The 16,735-nt window shown below is 42.2% G+C and overlaps 1 protein-coding gene across 1 annotated transcript in view; it reads right to left on the bottom strand.

Annotated features, from left to right (window-relative positions):
• Window positions 1-12,684: 12,684 nt before the first annotated feature.
• Window positions 12,685-16,735, bottom strand: part of etv7 (ETS variant transcription factor 7) — a 6,339-nt gene continuing 2,288 nt past the window's right edge. Inside the window, exons 5-9 of the mRNA XM_079741170.1 lie at window positions 16,256-16,375; window positions 15,925-16,050; window positions 15,470-15,612; window positions 15,167-15,267; window positions 12,685-14,924 (exon numbers count right to left, since the gene is read on the bottom strand). Coding sequence (XP_079597296.1) covers window positions 14,762-14,924; window positions 15,167-15,267; window positions 15,470-15,612; window positions 15,925-16,050; window positions 16,256-16,375 — 653 coding nt within the window. The 3' untranslated portion in view covers window positions 12,685-14,761. The remainder of the gene's footprint in view (window positions 14,925-15,166; window positions 15,268-15,469; window positions 15,613-15,924; window positions 16,051-16,255; window positions 16,376-16,735) is intronic.

The following is a 16,735-nucleotide window of genomic DNA, read 5'->3' as shown; positions in this document are numbered from 1 at the left end:
ACTGCACTGTTGCCAGCCAGAAGAATCACATTTTTTTTGTCTTTCCATTATGATAAAGATATGACCAATATATCATCTGGCATTTTTGTGCCAATAGTTATGCCTCATTTTAATCTGATGATATGCAATGTTTTCTGTGGTTCCGCGTAAATTAAAGGATTGAATATATAAAGGATTAAGCTTTGTTCAGAGAAATTTATTTTTAACCCAACCAAGGATAGAAGATGGGAGGAGATGAGACAACACCGTAAAATAAATGATCACGCTAATAAAAAGTTCTCTGTTGATGGTAGCAGTTAAACACATGATTTATGCACCGTCTCTCCTGTATTAGTGAAGCCAGCTGCCGGATGACGTCGGGGTAGAGCAACAGCAGATGTTTGTGTTATTGAAATGATCCATTCTCCTTTATTGCATAAGAGGGTATTTAGCCCTTATTAACAGAACATACGTGAATGAAAAGGACATGCATTACAAGAATCAAATGCTCTCAGAAGCGCACCTTTGGCCCGCTGCTATCGCCCAGGCAGGAAGCGGAAGTCAGGGATATCTGACCATATTAATCTACTAATCCTATTCCGAATCGTAATCTCATTTGAATACAGGTTTAAAGGACTCCATTGCGGATTTATTGGTAAATACAAATACAATTGGCATGGATTAGTTGTAGGCCTATGCTTCAAATGAATAAATGATACAAACTTAAGGTGGTTACATTACTTATTTCACATCCCTTTATCCCAGGATGCAGTGTTTTCTGTACATTAAATTGTATGTGCATTCTCAGCATTTACGATGTGAATGCTTAAGGACTTCATGTTGTAAGAGTGAACGTGTTACTTGATGAGAACCAAGTCAACCTTTGGTACCAGGGACCTGGTTTCCCTCTCTCTGCTCCCAATGCCCCCTCTTGTGGTCAAATGCTGACCCTGCATCGATTCAACTGTATGCTTTTAAATTACTAAATAATACAGTTTAATAATACACATTGACCCAATATCCTATAGATCCATTCAGACATTGCGCAAAGCGGAGATACGAAGAGGATCAGAAATCAGAGTCCAGCATATAGATGTGTGTTGTTTTGTGGCAGAAGCAGAGTGGAGGTTGTATCATTTTAAAATAAAATTACCATTAGATATAATCCAACCATGCCTCTTCCTATCACCCAGGAGCTAAAGGAAAGACTGAAATACAGAATTCATATAGCTAAATGTATGTCATATTATCAACATGACTTAATTATCATGAAAGGCTAAACAATGACATAATCTCATGCATGCTATTTTATTTCCTTCTAATGCATTATCATGACATTATATATCGTAGTTGAAGGTACTGAAGGTGGATAAACTGCCTAACCACCAACTCTAACAACCATTTGACACAACCTTCCTGGCTGCTGATTATTTGTTCCCCTCGTTAAAGTTCTACTTATTTGAGAACATAATTGTCTCTAAATATTTTACCTTTGACAGCTGAGCTTTTTAACCATGTCTACATCAACAGGAACGCACGCACACACACACACACACACACACACACATACACACACACACACACACGCACACACAAACACACACACACACAAACACACACACACAAACACACACACACACACACACAAACACAAACATAAACACACACACACATAGACACACACAGACAGACAGACAGACACACACAAACACACACAAACATACACACAAACACACACCAGAAACACAATAAAAACACACCTACTACCTGCATTATCATGGATAATAGGCAGAAATGTAGATCCATGTCTAGATCAATAGGCAATTATATCAAAGAAAAATTAAACTAAATAAAACATCTGAAACCAAACCAGTTGGATGTGCCACTGCTTCATAACGAACATAAGTGTTTTGTGCTAACCATGTTGTCAGTGCATTTCACAGAAGCCTATCTCTATACAGCCGTCATGAACAGTACTACACAGTCTGATGTCCCATCGATCCAAAGAGGACAATGAACAGCCTCAGTGCGCTCCGAGGTCCAACGCCCTTCTCAGACAGGGCCCAATGCCGTGAGGGAGTGGGGAGAGGTGAAAGAGTGTAGTGTTGTGGAGCGTCCTGTCACAGGACCGGATGGCCCCAGCTATGTGAAAATTAAATTAGGTACACTAAGAAAAAGGATGCAGCGCCTTGCCCTTTAGAATGTGAGCTTGCACCCAAAGAGCCAAGCTTTCTATGAAGTCTTCTTCTGGAAACTGAACACTGATCCGATGACTGAGCAGAGATAGAAAGAAGAAGTGTTCCGCAATTCTGTATGCCTCTTTCACGGTGAAAAGTTGTGACAACACCAAACCGAAATGTGTGTCATCATACAGCAGAATGCTAGGGTTTGTTTAGATGCAAATCAAACGTTATGATAATCAACTTTTTCTGTAAAGAGGCATTTATTCATTCGATATGCCAAATATTGACATCAAAATAAAGGTTAAGGGTTCAAGGGATTAGGGAAATCATCTGATTAATCGATCACATGTTAATAAATCAAACCTCATTTCAGGCATTCTTCAACAACAGAATATTTGAAGAAAGTAGTATGATAAGTGATATATATACAGTGGGGCAAAAAAGTATTTAGTCAGCCACCAATTGTGCAAGTTCTCCCACTTAAAAAGACAATAGAGGCCTGTAATTTTCATCATAGGTAAACCTCAGCTATGAGAGACAAAATGAAAAAAAAATCCAGAAAATCACATTGTCCGATTTTTTAAGAATTTATTTGCAAATTATGGTGGAAAATAAGTATTTGGTCACCTACAAACCAGCAAGATTTCTGGCTGTCACAGACCTGTAACTTCTTCTTCTTTAAGAGGCTGTTTACCTGTATCAATGGCACATGTTTGAACTCCTTATCAGTATAAAAGACACCTGTCCACAACCTCAAACAGTCACACTCCAAACTCCACTATGGCCAAGACCAAAGAGCTGTCAAAGGACACCAGAAACACAATTGTAGACCTGCACCAGCCTGGGAAGTCTGAATCTGCAATAGGTAAGCAGCTTGGTGTGAAGAAATCAACTGTGGGAGCAATTATTAGGAAATGGAATACATACAAGACCACTGATAATCTCCCTCGATCTGGGGTTCCACGCAAGATCTCATCCTGTGGGGTCAAAATGATCACAAGAACGGTGAACAAAAATCCCAGAACCACACGGGGAGACCTAGTGAATGACCTCCAGAGAGCTGGGACCAAAGTAACAAAGGTTACCATCACTAACACACTACGCCGCCAGGGACTCAAATCCTGCAGTGCCAGACGTGTCCCCCTGCTAAAGCCAGTGCATGTCCGGGCCCGTTTGAAGTTTGCTAGAGAGCATTTGGATGATCCAGAACAGGATTGGGAGAATGTGATATGGTCAGATGAAACCAAAATAGAACTTTTTGGTAAAAACTCAACTCGTCGTGTTTGGAGGAGAAAGAATGCTGAGTTGCATACAAAGAACACCATACCTACAGTGAAGCATGGGGGTGGAAAAATCATGCTTTGGGGCTGTTTTTCTGCCAAGGGACCAGGACGTCTGATCCGTGTGACGGAAAGAATGAATGGGGCCATGTATCGTGAGATTTTGAGTGAAAACCTCCTTCCATCAGCAAGGGCACTGAAGATGAAACGTGGCTGGGTCTTTCAGCATGGCAATGACCCCAAACACACCGCCCGGGCAACGAAGGAGTGGCTTCGTAAGAAGCATTTCAAGGTCCTGGAGTGGCCTAGCCAGTCTCCAGATCTCAACCCCATAGAAAATCTTTGGAGGGAGTTGAAAGTCTGTGTTGCCCAGCGAAGGCCCAAAAACATCATTGCTCTAGAGGAGATCTGCATGGAGGAATGGGCCAAAATACCAGCAGCAGTGTGTGAAAACCTTGTAAAGACTTACAGAAAACGTTTGACCTCTGTCATTGCCAACAAAGGGCATGTAACAAAGTATTGAGATGACTTTTTGTTATTGACCAAATACTTATTTTCCACCATAATTTGCAAATAAATTCTTTAAAAATCAGACATGTGATTTTCTAGATTTCTTTTTTCATTTTGTCTCTCATAGCTGAGGTATACCTATGATGAAAATTACAGGCCTCTCTTATCTTTTTAAGTGGGAGAACTTGCACAATTGGTGGCTGACTAAATACTTTTTTGCCCCACTGTATATATATATATATATATATATATATATCCTACATTTCTCTGCTGGGATGAATAAAGTATATCTTATCTTATATATGATATTTTATACAAAAGTCAAATGTAATGTATAATCACACAAGATGAAAGATAATCTCTAATTCTCCTGCACTTCCTTTACTGACAACTCTTCAAACTCTGTGAAGTACGTATCTTCACAAACGCATCCAAACCTCCAACCAAGCCCTGAGGTGATATTCTGCCCCCAGGGGGTGGCGGTCTCGGGCGAGTTCTTATCCCATGATGGAGTGGTAGCGTGCGAAGCGCCTGCGTGCATTGACCAGCTCTGCGTCCTCCTTCTCACACTCCAGATGGAGCCAGACGGCGGAGGGGACCTGGTCCGCCACGGAGGAGGCGGTCTCGGTGCTGACCGCCTCGGTCCGGGTCGAGTGTGAGAAGTGCAGTCCGAGCGTCGAGTACCAGTCCCCTCTCTCATTCGGCCCGGGGCTCTTGTATTCGGCTTGGACGTTCAGCCCCTGCAGCTCTGTGAAGATGGGTAGTAATCTGGAACACACAGTCACAAACACACACACACACACACACACACACACACACACACGCACACACACATACACACACGTTATACAGGGTGTATTGACCATTTAAGAAACAATGTATACTTTGGAATGTATTTGAGGCGTTTAGATCTTGATATTCACATCCAATCAAAAAGGAGATCCATCGTCGTCAAGAAAATAAAAGCAAAGCTTGAAAGATAAAAACAATAATCTTGAATGCTTGGATGTACAAAAAAATGCAACAAAGATGAGTCCGACAGGAAAGATTCCTCACCTTTCCTTAACGTTCTTCTGGACGCTAAAGACCAGCATTTGGAGCACAAACAAGGTCATCTGTAGAGCACTCAGCATCACCCAGGAGAGCCACACCACCGTCTCCTTGTTGCAGTAGTAGAAGTAGGGAATGTTGATCGGTAGAAGCAGGTAGGACACAATTGTTGGGAAACCAAATCCGCTCATGTAGCACAGGTACAACAGAAGAGCTGAAACGCAAATAACAATATTTCATCCCACTAGGGGACTCTTTTGTCACAGCTAAATGTGTTGCGTGTATCTCTATGTATCGACGGTATACCTCGGTTCAGGTCAGGGAATCCCTCCCGCTTCAAGGGTCTTGCATTGCCTGGGAATTCTTTGTCGACCATGTTGTCCGTCCACCACATGTCGTCATCGGTAAGAGATGTCCTCCAGACCTTCTCCCCATCCTCCTCCTCCTCCTCCTCCTCCTCCTCCTCCTCCTCCTCCTCCTCGTTAGAGTTGGTTTCTAGATGCAGTGCGTCTTTCATTCTGATGTAGCGATTCAAAGTGGAGAGGTGCTGTCTGGTCAGAAACGTGGAGAGATCTGAATGGGGATCGGACAATAGAATCGAGGTCAATGGGGTCAGCTCAACAGGACTCATAGGGTTAGGGTTTGTTTTGGTTCAACAGCAATACAGAACTTCAATATGTAGTATTCACTGTCAAAAATATTGACCCACCGCTGCTTTGGAGAAAGTGAGTTGCGTCTTTGATTCCATTGTGATACGCCGTTTCTAGACCCTAGGTAGAAAAAAAGTGTAAACAGGGGTAAGATAGTCCACCACGATGATGGTTCCCTGTCGGGACTCGGCTGACAGAGAGAGCCAGGGGACGGCGAGGGTGTTACCTCTACATCGCTGGGGTAAAGGGCATTGACCAGCCTACGGCTGTTGGCCTGGTTCAGATTCATGATCGTCCCGCTCACGACCAGGTCCAGAGTGTTCGGCTCGTTCTGGGGGCAGATGTCCACCTCACCGGAGAACGCAGAGACGGTCAAGGTCCTGAGGGGGTGATCTGGCTTGGGCAGCATACTCGTAAAACCGCCGTCCACGTAATACTGAGACACACGCACACACACACACACACATACACAGACAAACACACACACACGCAGATACACACACACACACACACACACACACACACACACACACACAAACACAGACAAACACACACAAACACATGCAGATACACACACACATGTGTGCTCCCACGCAAACAGACAAAAAAATCACACACACACAATGGGCAAAATCACCTTTGTGTTCTACCACTAGTACTATCATGATGATGTAATGATCTCTGTGATGATGATACTGGTCACTCACAACCCCTTTGAAGGAAGGAGGAACCACGCCACAGAACCCCGGGACGAAACAGCTGCACAACAGAGCCTTAGAGTTGAATTAAAGAACCAAAACAAGTGGAGCTTAGTTCCAGTGACCCGAAAAACCTGCAATTACAAAATAAGCACATCTATCTAATGTACTTTATCGTAATCTATATAACAAAATATTGACTTTCTTTTAGGGTTAGGGTTAGGGATTAGGGTGAGGGTTAGGGTGCTGGTTAGGAGGTTAGGGTTGGGGTTAGGGTTAGGGTTAGGGTTAGGGTTAGTGCATTGGACGTGTGTTTTAATTTCCCAACGTGACATTCCCAGAGAGTGCTCGGCCACACAAACCTGCACCAGGTCCTCTTTGGAGTGGAAGTCTGTCACAATGGTTTTCTTACTGGAAAGCAGCCGGGTCACCGCCACACCCAGCCGGCCATTGGCCAATCGGTGTGAGTCGTTTGAGAGGTGTTTTCGGAACACGAACTCAAGCCATTTAGCCATGTTGATTGAGGGGTTCAGAGGACCGAGTGGTATCTCATTCAGCCGGCTGGCAAACAGCAGTAGCTCTTCCACCATCCTCGCTGGAATAGTAACACCACATCTCTTATTTTTGGTGTGTGTATGTGTGTGTGCATGCGTGCGTGTGTATGTGCGTGTGAGTGTGTCTGTTTGTGTGTCTGTGTCTGTGCGCGCAAGTTTGTGTTTGTGTGTGAGTGAGTTCTTCTGTTATGTGCTTGTTTGTGTTTTCTCCTGTGTCTGTGTGTTTGCCTGTGTGAGTCTATATGTGAGTAGATTTGCACACAAACCCAAAATGAAACAACAAAATACAAAAATGACAAAATGGATCAACAATCACAACAATCGCAGGGTTTGTTTGGTAAAGGTACACTTCAATCATTGCTCTGTAAATGCACACATCAATGATCACAGTGGCCAAGCCGCCACCACTGTGGTGCAGCAGGAGGGAGATGGTCGGACTTACGGATCTTGACTCCACAAACAACGGCGGCGGCCACCAGAGAGCCAGAGGACGCCCCCAGCACCCGGGGGGCGGCGTGCAGGATCCAGGGGGCCTGGGTCAGCAGACCCTGGGCCACACCCAGCTGGTAGGTGGCCAGGAACCCACAGCCGGCGAAGGAGACCGAATGCGGACCTTCTTGAGAAGACATGGTCTTTGGTGTGATCACAAATCAACAGACTTATGTTGAGTAGGTTTGAAATGCGATTCCTGTTCTTCACAAAAAAGCCCAAAGAGTGTACGTTCCAGGGGGCTTTCCACAAGTAAGCGTTCTCCTATTTATGGGTTTCTCAGTCAATCCTTTTAAATGAGGCCTGATTAGACATGGAGTATTAGCAATGGCCTTGTGATATACTACAATCTCAATGTCTGTTTTGTCTGACTAACAGCGTCACAAATTAACACAAATTACTGCATCTTTCTGAGATTTTAACAAATGCATGAAAGAACTTTTTTTTTTGGAAAAAACACTGCCAAGACATACACACACACACACACACACACATGCACACACACACAAACAGTATGATATTTGATTGCATTGAATTTGAAGATTTTGCATTGAGTTCATGATACACTGATGAACCAATCCACAAACCTACAGGCCTTCTGGCATTATGGTGCTTTCCTAACCCTATGTTTAAATCCCTGCTCTAATGTTTAGTTTGGTGCTGATGTTTTATTACAGAGGCTACTTGGTGGATACTGCCTCTTTGTTTGTACAGAACGAAGTGCACTGAGGACACTTACAAACGTAGTTGTTCAACTCAGTGACAAGATTGATACATATAACAGGCCAGCAGCAGTGACTTATAACCGCGGTTAGGACTGACGCAGGGTCAGCTAAAATTAAGCCAATAATAAGTAAATATGACGATAATAAAACGTATCGTTTTATAATTGTATAATGTTGAAAAAAGGTGTTGGCTAGCTTTGCTTCTCTGGTGATTGGGATACTATCTCTTTCTAGTATAAATACACGTTCTACATATGCAATCATTGCTAGGTCTGTGTAATGTTAAGAAGATCAATAGTGGGGGGAGAGGAGTCTGAATTGGGTTCTGGAGCGGTGCTCCACCTCATCCATTCCACTCATCTGCCAGCTGTGGGTGTTTCCAAGCCACTGAGTTCACATCCACCAGTTGGTCTGAAGGACATCATGCAGCTTCTCCTGTGATCCCCAGTCAGTGAGGCCAGCATTTTCTGTGCACCCACTCACCTGGTTATGGTTACCCGCTGCAGGCGGGACCAATGGCTCCTGTCTCAGACCTTCCCCAAGGCATTAGTTTGGAGTGAGTTCTCACTCTGCTGGTGGCCTCTACAATGAGCTTCCTCCCACAGAGAAGACAGTTGCAAACACTTTGAATTAACCACCACTGTGTCTTGGAGGAACGTGAATAATGGTTGCCAAAATAAATGAAACGATTCAGAAATTAATAAAAACTAAAACTGAATAATAAAAATATTAAAGAATAGGCACAGGGTTATTGTTTTATTTTTCTTTATTCCTGTATGTGATCAAAGGGTTGAAAGCAAAGAATTCTGGGAAACAAAATAGCAAATAGCCTCAGTGTGATTGGCCAGACTCAACAAAACTATGCGATTCAGAGAACTATTAATAACGATGCAATACATTTTTCTAAATGAGGTAAAGGAACATGTATTTTCAGGAGGTGGCTCAGCCACACAAACACACTCTGTGAGCCAACAGGACTTTTCAATGTAAGTATGCGCGCACAAATATGCATGTGAAGGTATGAGGAAATCTCTACCACTGTTCCAGAGTTTAGGAAAATGGGTCCAAATTAGGAAGTTAAAAAAAGTGCTTAAGAAAGCAAAACCTATCACAACTCTTTATTATAGGTGTCAACATCAACATCAGCCTGGTAACATCAATTTATTTACATTTTTTGTTATTGATATGGTTTCTTTCTAAATAGTATGAATACACTTTATACATACACAATAATTTATGGTCTGTGTAATGTTAAGAAGATCAAAAGTGGGGGGAGAGTGGACTGAATTAGGTTATGGAGCGGTGCTCCACCTCATCCATTGCACTCATCTGCCAGCCGTGGGCGTTTCCAAGCCACTGAGTTCACATCCACCAGTTGGGCTGAAGGACATCAAACAGCTTCTCCTGTGATCCCCACTCAGTGAGGCCAGTATTTTCTGTGCACCCACTCACCAGATTATGGTTACCCGCTGCAGGCGGGACCAATGGCTCCTGTCTCAGACCTTCCCGAGGTGTTGGTTTGGAGTGAGTTCTCACTCTGCTGGTGGCCTCTACAATGAGCTTCCTCCCATAGGGAAAAAAGTTGCTAACCCTTTGAATTAACCACCACTGCGTCTTGGAGGAACGTGAATAATGGTTGTCAAAATGTATGCAACGATTCAGAAACGAATACAAATTAAAACAAATTAAAACTAAATAATAAATATGTTGAAGAATAGAGACAGAGTCATTGTTTTATTTTTCTTCACTCCTAAATGTGATCAAAAACTTGAACACAAAGCATTCTGGGCAACAAAATGCAAATAGCCTCAGTGTGATTGGCCAGACTAAGCAAAACTATGTGATTCAGAGAACTACAAGTAAGGATGCAATGAATTGTTCTAAATGAGATACTGGAGCATGTATGCTTCCTTCAGGAGGTGGGCACCTTGCCTTTGACGGGACTGTCCTATTAACACTTTTTGGATGTTTAAAACTTTAAGTGGACTCATTGATGTATATAATCATCTACAAACACCTTGGAACTCAGCCACTGACAAATAAACTTAGTGAGCGCATAGGACATTTTAACGGAACAAAATACACTGAGATATCCTAATGTTCAGCATTTGTAAAGTGGCATTTGTTAACATGTTACACTAAGTGTGTGTGTATGCATTTGAAGGAATGAGGAAATCTCTTTGACGGTTCCAGAGTTTATAAAATGGGTCTAAATTAGGAAGTGAAAAAAACTGATTCAGAAAGGAAAACTAATCAGAACCCTTCATTATATGTGTCTATATAATCTCTAAACCAGATAACGACGTAATCTGATTGTGATACAGTCACTTTCCAGCTAGTCTGAATACAATAATTGCTAGGTGTGTGTAATGTTAAGAAGATCAAAAGTGGGGGGAGAGTAGTCTGAATTGGGTTCTGGAGCGGTGCTCCACCTCATCCATTGCACTCATCTGCCAGCCGTGGGCGTTTCCAAGCCGCTGAGTTCACATCCACCAGTTGCTCTGAAGGACATCAAGCAGCTTCTCCTGTGATCCCCACTCAGTGAGGCCAGTATTTTCTGTGCACCCACTCACCATGTTATGGTTACCCGCTGCAGGCGGGACCAATGGCTCCTGTCTCAGACCTTCCCCGAGGCATTAGTTTGGAGTGAGTTCTCACTCTGCTGGTGGCCTCTACAATGAGCTTCCTCCCACAGAGAAAACAGTAGCTGACACTTTGAATTAACCACCACTGTGTCTTGGAGGAACGTGAATAATGGTTGTCAAAATGTATGCAACGATTCAGAAACAAATACAAATTAAAACAAAATAATAAATATGTTGAAGAATAGAGACAGAGTCATTGTTTTATTTTTCTTCACTCCTAATGGTGATCAAAAACTTGAACGCAAAGCATTCTGGGCAACAAAATGCAAATAGCCTCAGTGTGATTGGTCAGACTAAGCAAAACTATGTGATTCAGAGAACTACAAGTAAGGATGCAATGAATTGTTCTAAATGAGATACTGGAGCATGTATGCTTCCTTCAGGAGGTGGGCACCTTGCCTTTGACGGGACTGTCCTATTAACACTTTTTGGATGTTTAAAACTTTAGGTGGACTCATTGATGTATATAATCCTCTACAAACACCTTGGAACTCAGCCACTGATAAATACACTCAGTGAGCGCATAGGACATTTTAACGGAACAAAATGCACTGAGATATCATAATGTTCAGCATTTGTAAGGTGGCATTTGTTAACATGTTACACTAAGTGTGTGTGTATGCATTTGAAGGAATAAGGAAATCTCTTTGACGGTTCCAGTGTTTATAAAATGGGTCTAAATTAGGAAGTGAAAAAAAGCGATTCAGAAAGCAAAACTAATCAGAACCCTTCATTATATGTGTCTATATAATCTCTAAGCCTGATAACGACTTAATCTGATTGTGATTCAGTCTCTTTCCAGCTAGTCTGAATACAATAATTGCTAGGTGTGTGTAATGTTATGAAGATCAAAAGTGGGGGGAGAGTAGTCTGAATTGGGTTCTGGAGCGGTGCTCCACCTCATCCATTGCACTCATCTGCCAGCCGTGGGCGTTTCCAAGCCACTGAGTTCACATCCACCATTTGGTCTGAAGGACATCAAGCAGCTTCTCCTGTGATCCCCAGTCAGTGAGGCCAGTATTTTCTGTGCACCCACTCACCAGGTTATGGTTACCTGCTGCTCTACTGTGAGCTTCCACCGACAGAGAACAGTAAACACTTTAAACACTGTTTCTTGGAGGAACGTGAATAATGGTTGTCAAAATTAATGTAACGATTTAGAAATTAATAGAAATTAAAACAAAATAATAAATATGTAGGCAACGATGCCTACATATTTCGAACGCAAAGCATTCCGGGAAACAAAATGCAAAAGCCAGTCAGATTGGCTAGACTCAGCAAACCATGTAATTCAGAGAACTATAAGTAATGATGCAATTCATTGTTCTAGATGAGATAAAGGAACGTGTATGCTTCCTTTAGTAAGTCGCCACCTGGTCTTTGAAGTGAAAAGTGTTTATCTACACTTTTTGAATGATTACAACTTTTGGAGGACCCATTGATGTATACAATCATTTAAAAGAACCTTGGAACTCAGCCACCCACAGATAGTCAGTGAACAAATAGGACTTATGAATGGAACAAAATACGTTTAGAAACTGGCCTCTGTCAATGTGTTAGAGTGCTAGTGTGTGAGCGGTGTGTGGGGTTCATCGAGACGACAATCTTCTCCTTGAAATGGATGATATTGAGTCCAAATTAGGAATTGGAAAATAGTCATATAGAAGGCAAAACTAAACACCACACTTTATTATAGGAGTCTATATCATCTCTTAGCTGATAACGAGATAGTGTAGTTTATTTTATTGACTTGAAACAGAAACAAAAGCTTCGTTGCTTAGGGGAAGAGTGCATAGACCAGTGGTTCTCAACTGATCTGGCCTTGGGACCCACATTTTTCATGGTCATTATGTCGCGACCCATTTTTATTAAAACCTAGCAAATTTATTTCTCTAAAACAATCACACATACACAATTGTAATCATGTTTTTTTACTTAAAAAACAAAACCTTTTTCATCCCTGCATACAGAGCTCTCTAGCAATGAGAAACTGATCAATCAATACTGCGTGCTGCTGATTTAGGTGAATATGAAAAAGATGAACATCATAACTGATCACACAAATATAATCTTCAAGTTGGCTTAGTAAACGGATTGTTTTTACTCAACAAGTGTTCAGTGAAGCTTTTCAGATAGTTGGGGATGTGCTTTTTTCCTGTCTCCTGTGCTTTGTTTCAAAGTCTGGGGTGATGGTTGACAGAGCTACTCTCAGATCATGTTCAGCGTCCAACCTGTTCCTCTGCTTGGACTTGAGCTGGACCAAAGTTGAGAAGCCACTTTCGCAGAGATAGGTAGTGCTGAACTTAGTAATTAAAGTGATATATAGGCCGACACATAGGAATCATAAGTCAAAACGGGCTACATTTGGCTGAATTATAAAAGGTATAAGTGGTCATTTGAAGAGCCGTTTGGGAGCCGAAAGAGCCGGCTCTTGTTGGTGAGCTGATCCAAATTATCCGGCTCACTAAAAATAACCTAAAATCTCATCTCTAATCAGATGGCCTAATCACTGGTACTATTTTTAGCTATTTTATTTTTTCTCCTACACTCCGCGACCCATTCAAAATGAGTCCGCGACCCACTTTTGGGTCGCGACCCACCAGTTGAGAAACGCTGGCATAGACAATATCAATCCAGGTAAAACGGTTTGATTAGAGCTATTAATCTGCAGGTTAGTACAAATCCTTTCTATTAACAATTCTGAAACCACTTTGTCAATGTAAAAAAAAAATATAAGAATTTAAATATAGTTAAAATAATAGTCCTGGTGAACAAGTGCACGGTGTAACGTGCACAAAGGTGTTTGGTTGATCAACCACATGGTGCTCCAAGTCATCCACATCGCACTCATTCGCACTCAGTGTTTCCAAGACTCTGAGCCACTGTTCACATCCACTAGTGGCGCTGAGAATGACCACCACCGGGCTTTTCCTTTTTACCCCACTCAGTGAGGCTCATGTGTTTTGCTTACCCACAAACAGAGACACTGTTCAATGCCACTTGAGAGTTGATGCAGAGAATAAAGAAAAGAGGAAAATAAATGATTAAAAAAGTAAAAGTAATGATACCATAACTAACATTCTAAATGGTGAAGAGTGAACGTCACTACTATTAGGGATGTATATAATAATCATTATCCTTAATGTAATAATTTGTAATTAATAATTATTATTATTAAAAAAGTATGAATATGTAAATCAATAGGCATTAAGACACAGTAACAGATTGGTTTAGCATAATCTAAACACACAGAGAATCAGAGAAAAATACAGAATATATATATCTGCTGATCATTTGCTAAATGCCCTAAATGTAAATGTAAATGTAAAATCATTTAACACAAACTCACAAACTCACACACACACAAACCTACACACACAGACACACACCACATACAATTGCATGATCCCTACGAAAATGCAGTTCTAAAATCAAATACAATTTATCAAGATTATATTAATTGATATGATATTAAAAGCTTTTGCTCGATTTATAGAGTTAAAACAACCTATAACATATCAATAACTCGTCTTCAACAAACCATATTATATCAAATGACCAAAAAATGTAAAAGTTCAGTTTTACTTGCCATCAAAGTTCTAAACTATATTACAACCTATTTAGTAGAGTGACATTAGAACAGAAGAAAATACAAAAAAACATCAGCTCAAACTGACACATTACCACAATCTGTATTTGCTGCCTAATTCTGCATGCAAGCAACCAAAAATGTAAGTTAAGTCAGTGATATCTGACATAGCCCTGAGACAACACATTGACATCATTCATCCGCAACAGCAGCAGCAAACTACAAGCCACTGACATACATAAACATTGACCTCCACAAACGTCCTGTGGGCCAATATAGAGGCAAATTTATGATCGTGAACTTTGCTACCAGGCCCAACTGTTTCACCATTATTCTCCTACAACGGTCACACAGACACATAAAAATGGCTCCTTCCCTGCTCACTGGAACTCTACCAGCTGCGGAGAGACTACGGGGACAGTTCCAACGCTTTGTCTTCATCAGACTCTGGTGGAGGAGAGTGTCCTGGGGAGCCCCTGTCCAGGAAGGGACTCTGTCCCTGGGGTGCGCTCCCATCCTCGGTGCTTGGCACTTTCTGCTGCACTCTGATCTCTTGAGGGGTCTTCAGGAACCTGAGATTAATATGAATATAAAACGACTATGAATGATTTTGTGTGTGTGTGGGGCGGGGGGGATGGGGGGTGTGTGTGGGTGTGGGTGTTTGTTTTGTTCTCTGAGAAACACTGGCCATTTCTTTTTTTTATAAGCCATGTACATATTACAATATTCACAATGAGGTGTGACTGTGTTTTTGCAGATGTATTTTATTGTTAGGCCCTGTCCATGTTAACATAGAGGGAATAATGGAGGTAACCTGAATAGTAGTTTCTGCTTGGGTTCCTTCCTGATGATGTTCAGTTTGTAGTAGTGTCGCAGAGCCCGGGACATCTTCTCGTAGGTCATGTTGTCTCTGCTCTGGAAAGGCAAGGCAAGGCAACTTTATTTATTTAGCACTTTTCATACATGAGGCAGACTCAAAGCGCAAAGTGAAACAGATATAGAACACCAATAAAACCTCTGTGCTACGCCCCCAACTCTTCAGTTGTTTCACCAACCCCATCACATCTGTACATTGACCACACTCGAAGTAGCCAGCTGGACCTCTTCTCCTTCTCACCTTGTGGTTTCCCCAGAGGCGAGCGAGTCCATTGGGGTCGACAACCTTGAACACAAGCCTCTTTTGGTCTTCCCAGCGGATGTACGCCCGATAGTGCGGATCACAGAGCAACTGGTAAACGTAGTCCCAGAGGAGCCTGCACTCTAGGAAGGATACATATTTATCTATGAATATCGGGTAACATCACACAAATTACAATCCAGTTCATCACGATGGTTGTGTGCTTGCGTATGCTGTCACTGGAGTACACGCCAATATTGACCACACACTTTTACCGTCCGTGGCTATTACAGTATTATGAAGGGCGGCTAGATTGAATAAGAGGAAGGAATTGTTGGTTGGGATTCTCCTGAAAATAGCATGCCTCATGTTCATCAGGGGCTGTCCAGACTTGTACCTGCGTCTGAATCATAGTGCATGAAGAGTTAGTGAGCATAAGAGTGGCATGAATCTACCTGGTATGTGTCCCTCACGCGGTGGGCTCCTTGACTTCTCCCGGTTGGAGAGGTTTAGGGGTTCATCTCCGGAGTTGGCTGTGCGAGGACACTCGGACGGAGGTGTGGGGGCATCAGCTAAGACGTCTAACACACCGGGGAAACGAGGAAGAAGGAAGAGGGAAGTGAGAGAGGGACAGAGAAAGAAAGGGCAACACACTCACCACTGGAATATTCTATTGTATGATGTGATGTGATATGATATTATGCTATTGAATATTATGTGTAATTTAAGATAAATGTACTGTATAAATGCACACTTGGGGCCACTGTGGATGCATTAAATCCCTACCCGGGGATGTTTGCGGAAGCCGATGCGTGGGAGGAGATGAGGAATTTTCTTGTTTCATTGGTTCATGCCGGCTGGTCAAACTAGTTAAGCAACGAGCTGGGCCTCCAATGCTTCCAGGAACTGAGAGGGAACAAGGAACATTAAGAACAAATGTGCCTTGTTATCGAAGTAAAAGCAAGCTTAATTAATTCATCTTATTGGTGAAAATAAACACGAAAGACACAATGTTTTGTCCTTTTTATGACAAAAGAGATATTGTGAAGAAATAAAAAAATGTGTGTTTTGCAGCTCCAGCAGACGCGTCCTGATGCAGACCGCTTCCTGGTAAACCACACCAACTGGCACCCGGCCACTGATTGCTAGGAAAGCACCTATTTCGTTATCCCGCTTGCATGGATGTGTGTGCGTGTGTGTGTGCGTGTGTGTGTGCGTGTGTGTGTGTGCGTGTGTGTGTGTGCATGTGTGTGTGTGTGTGTGTGT

This window comes from Pollachius pollachius, assembly GCF_949987615.1.
Source record: "Pollachius pollachius genome assembly, chromosome: 8".
NCBI classification, from domain to species: Eukaryota; Metazoa; Chordata; class Actinopteri; order Gadiformes; family Gadidae; genus Pollachius; species Pollachius pollachius.
Note: the sequence above shows the minus strand (reverse complement) of the source record. Positions and strands in the feature narration are given on the sequence as shown.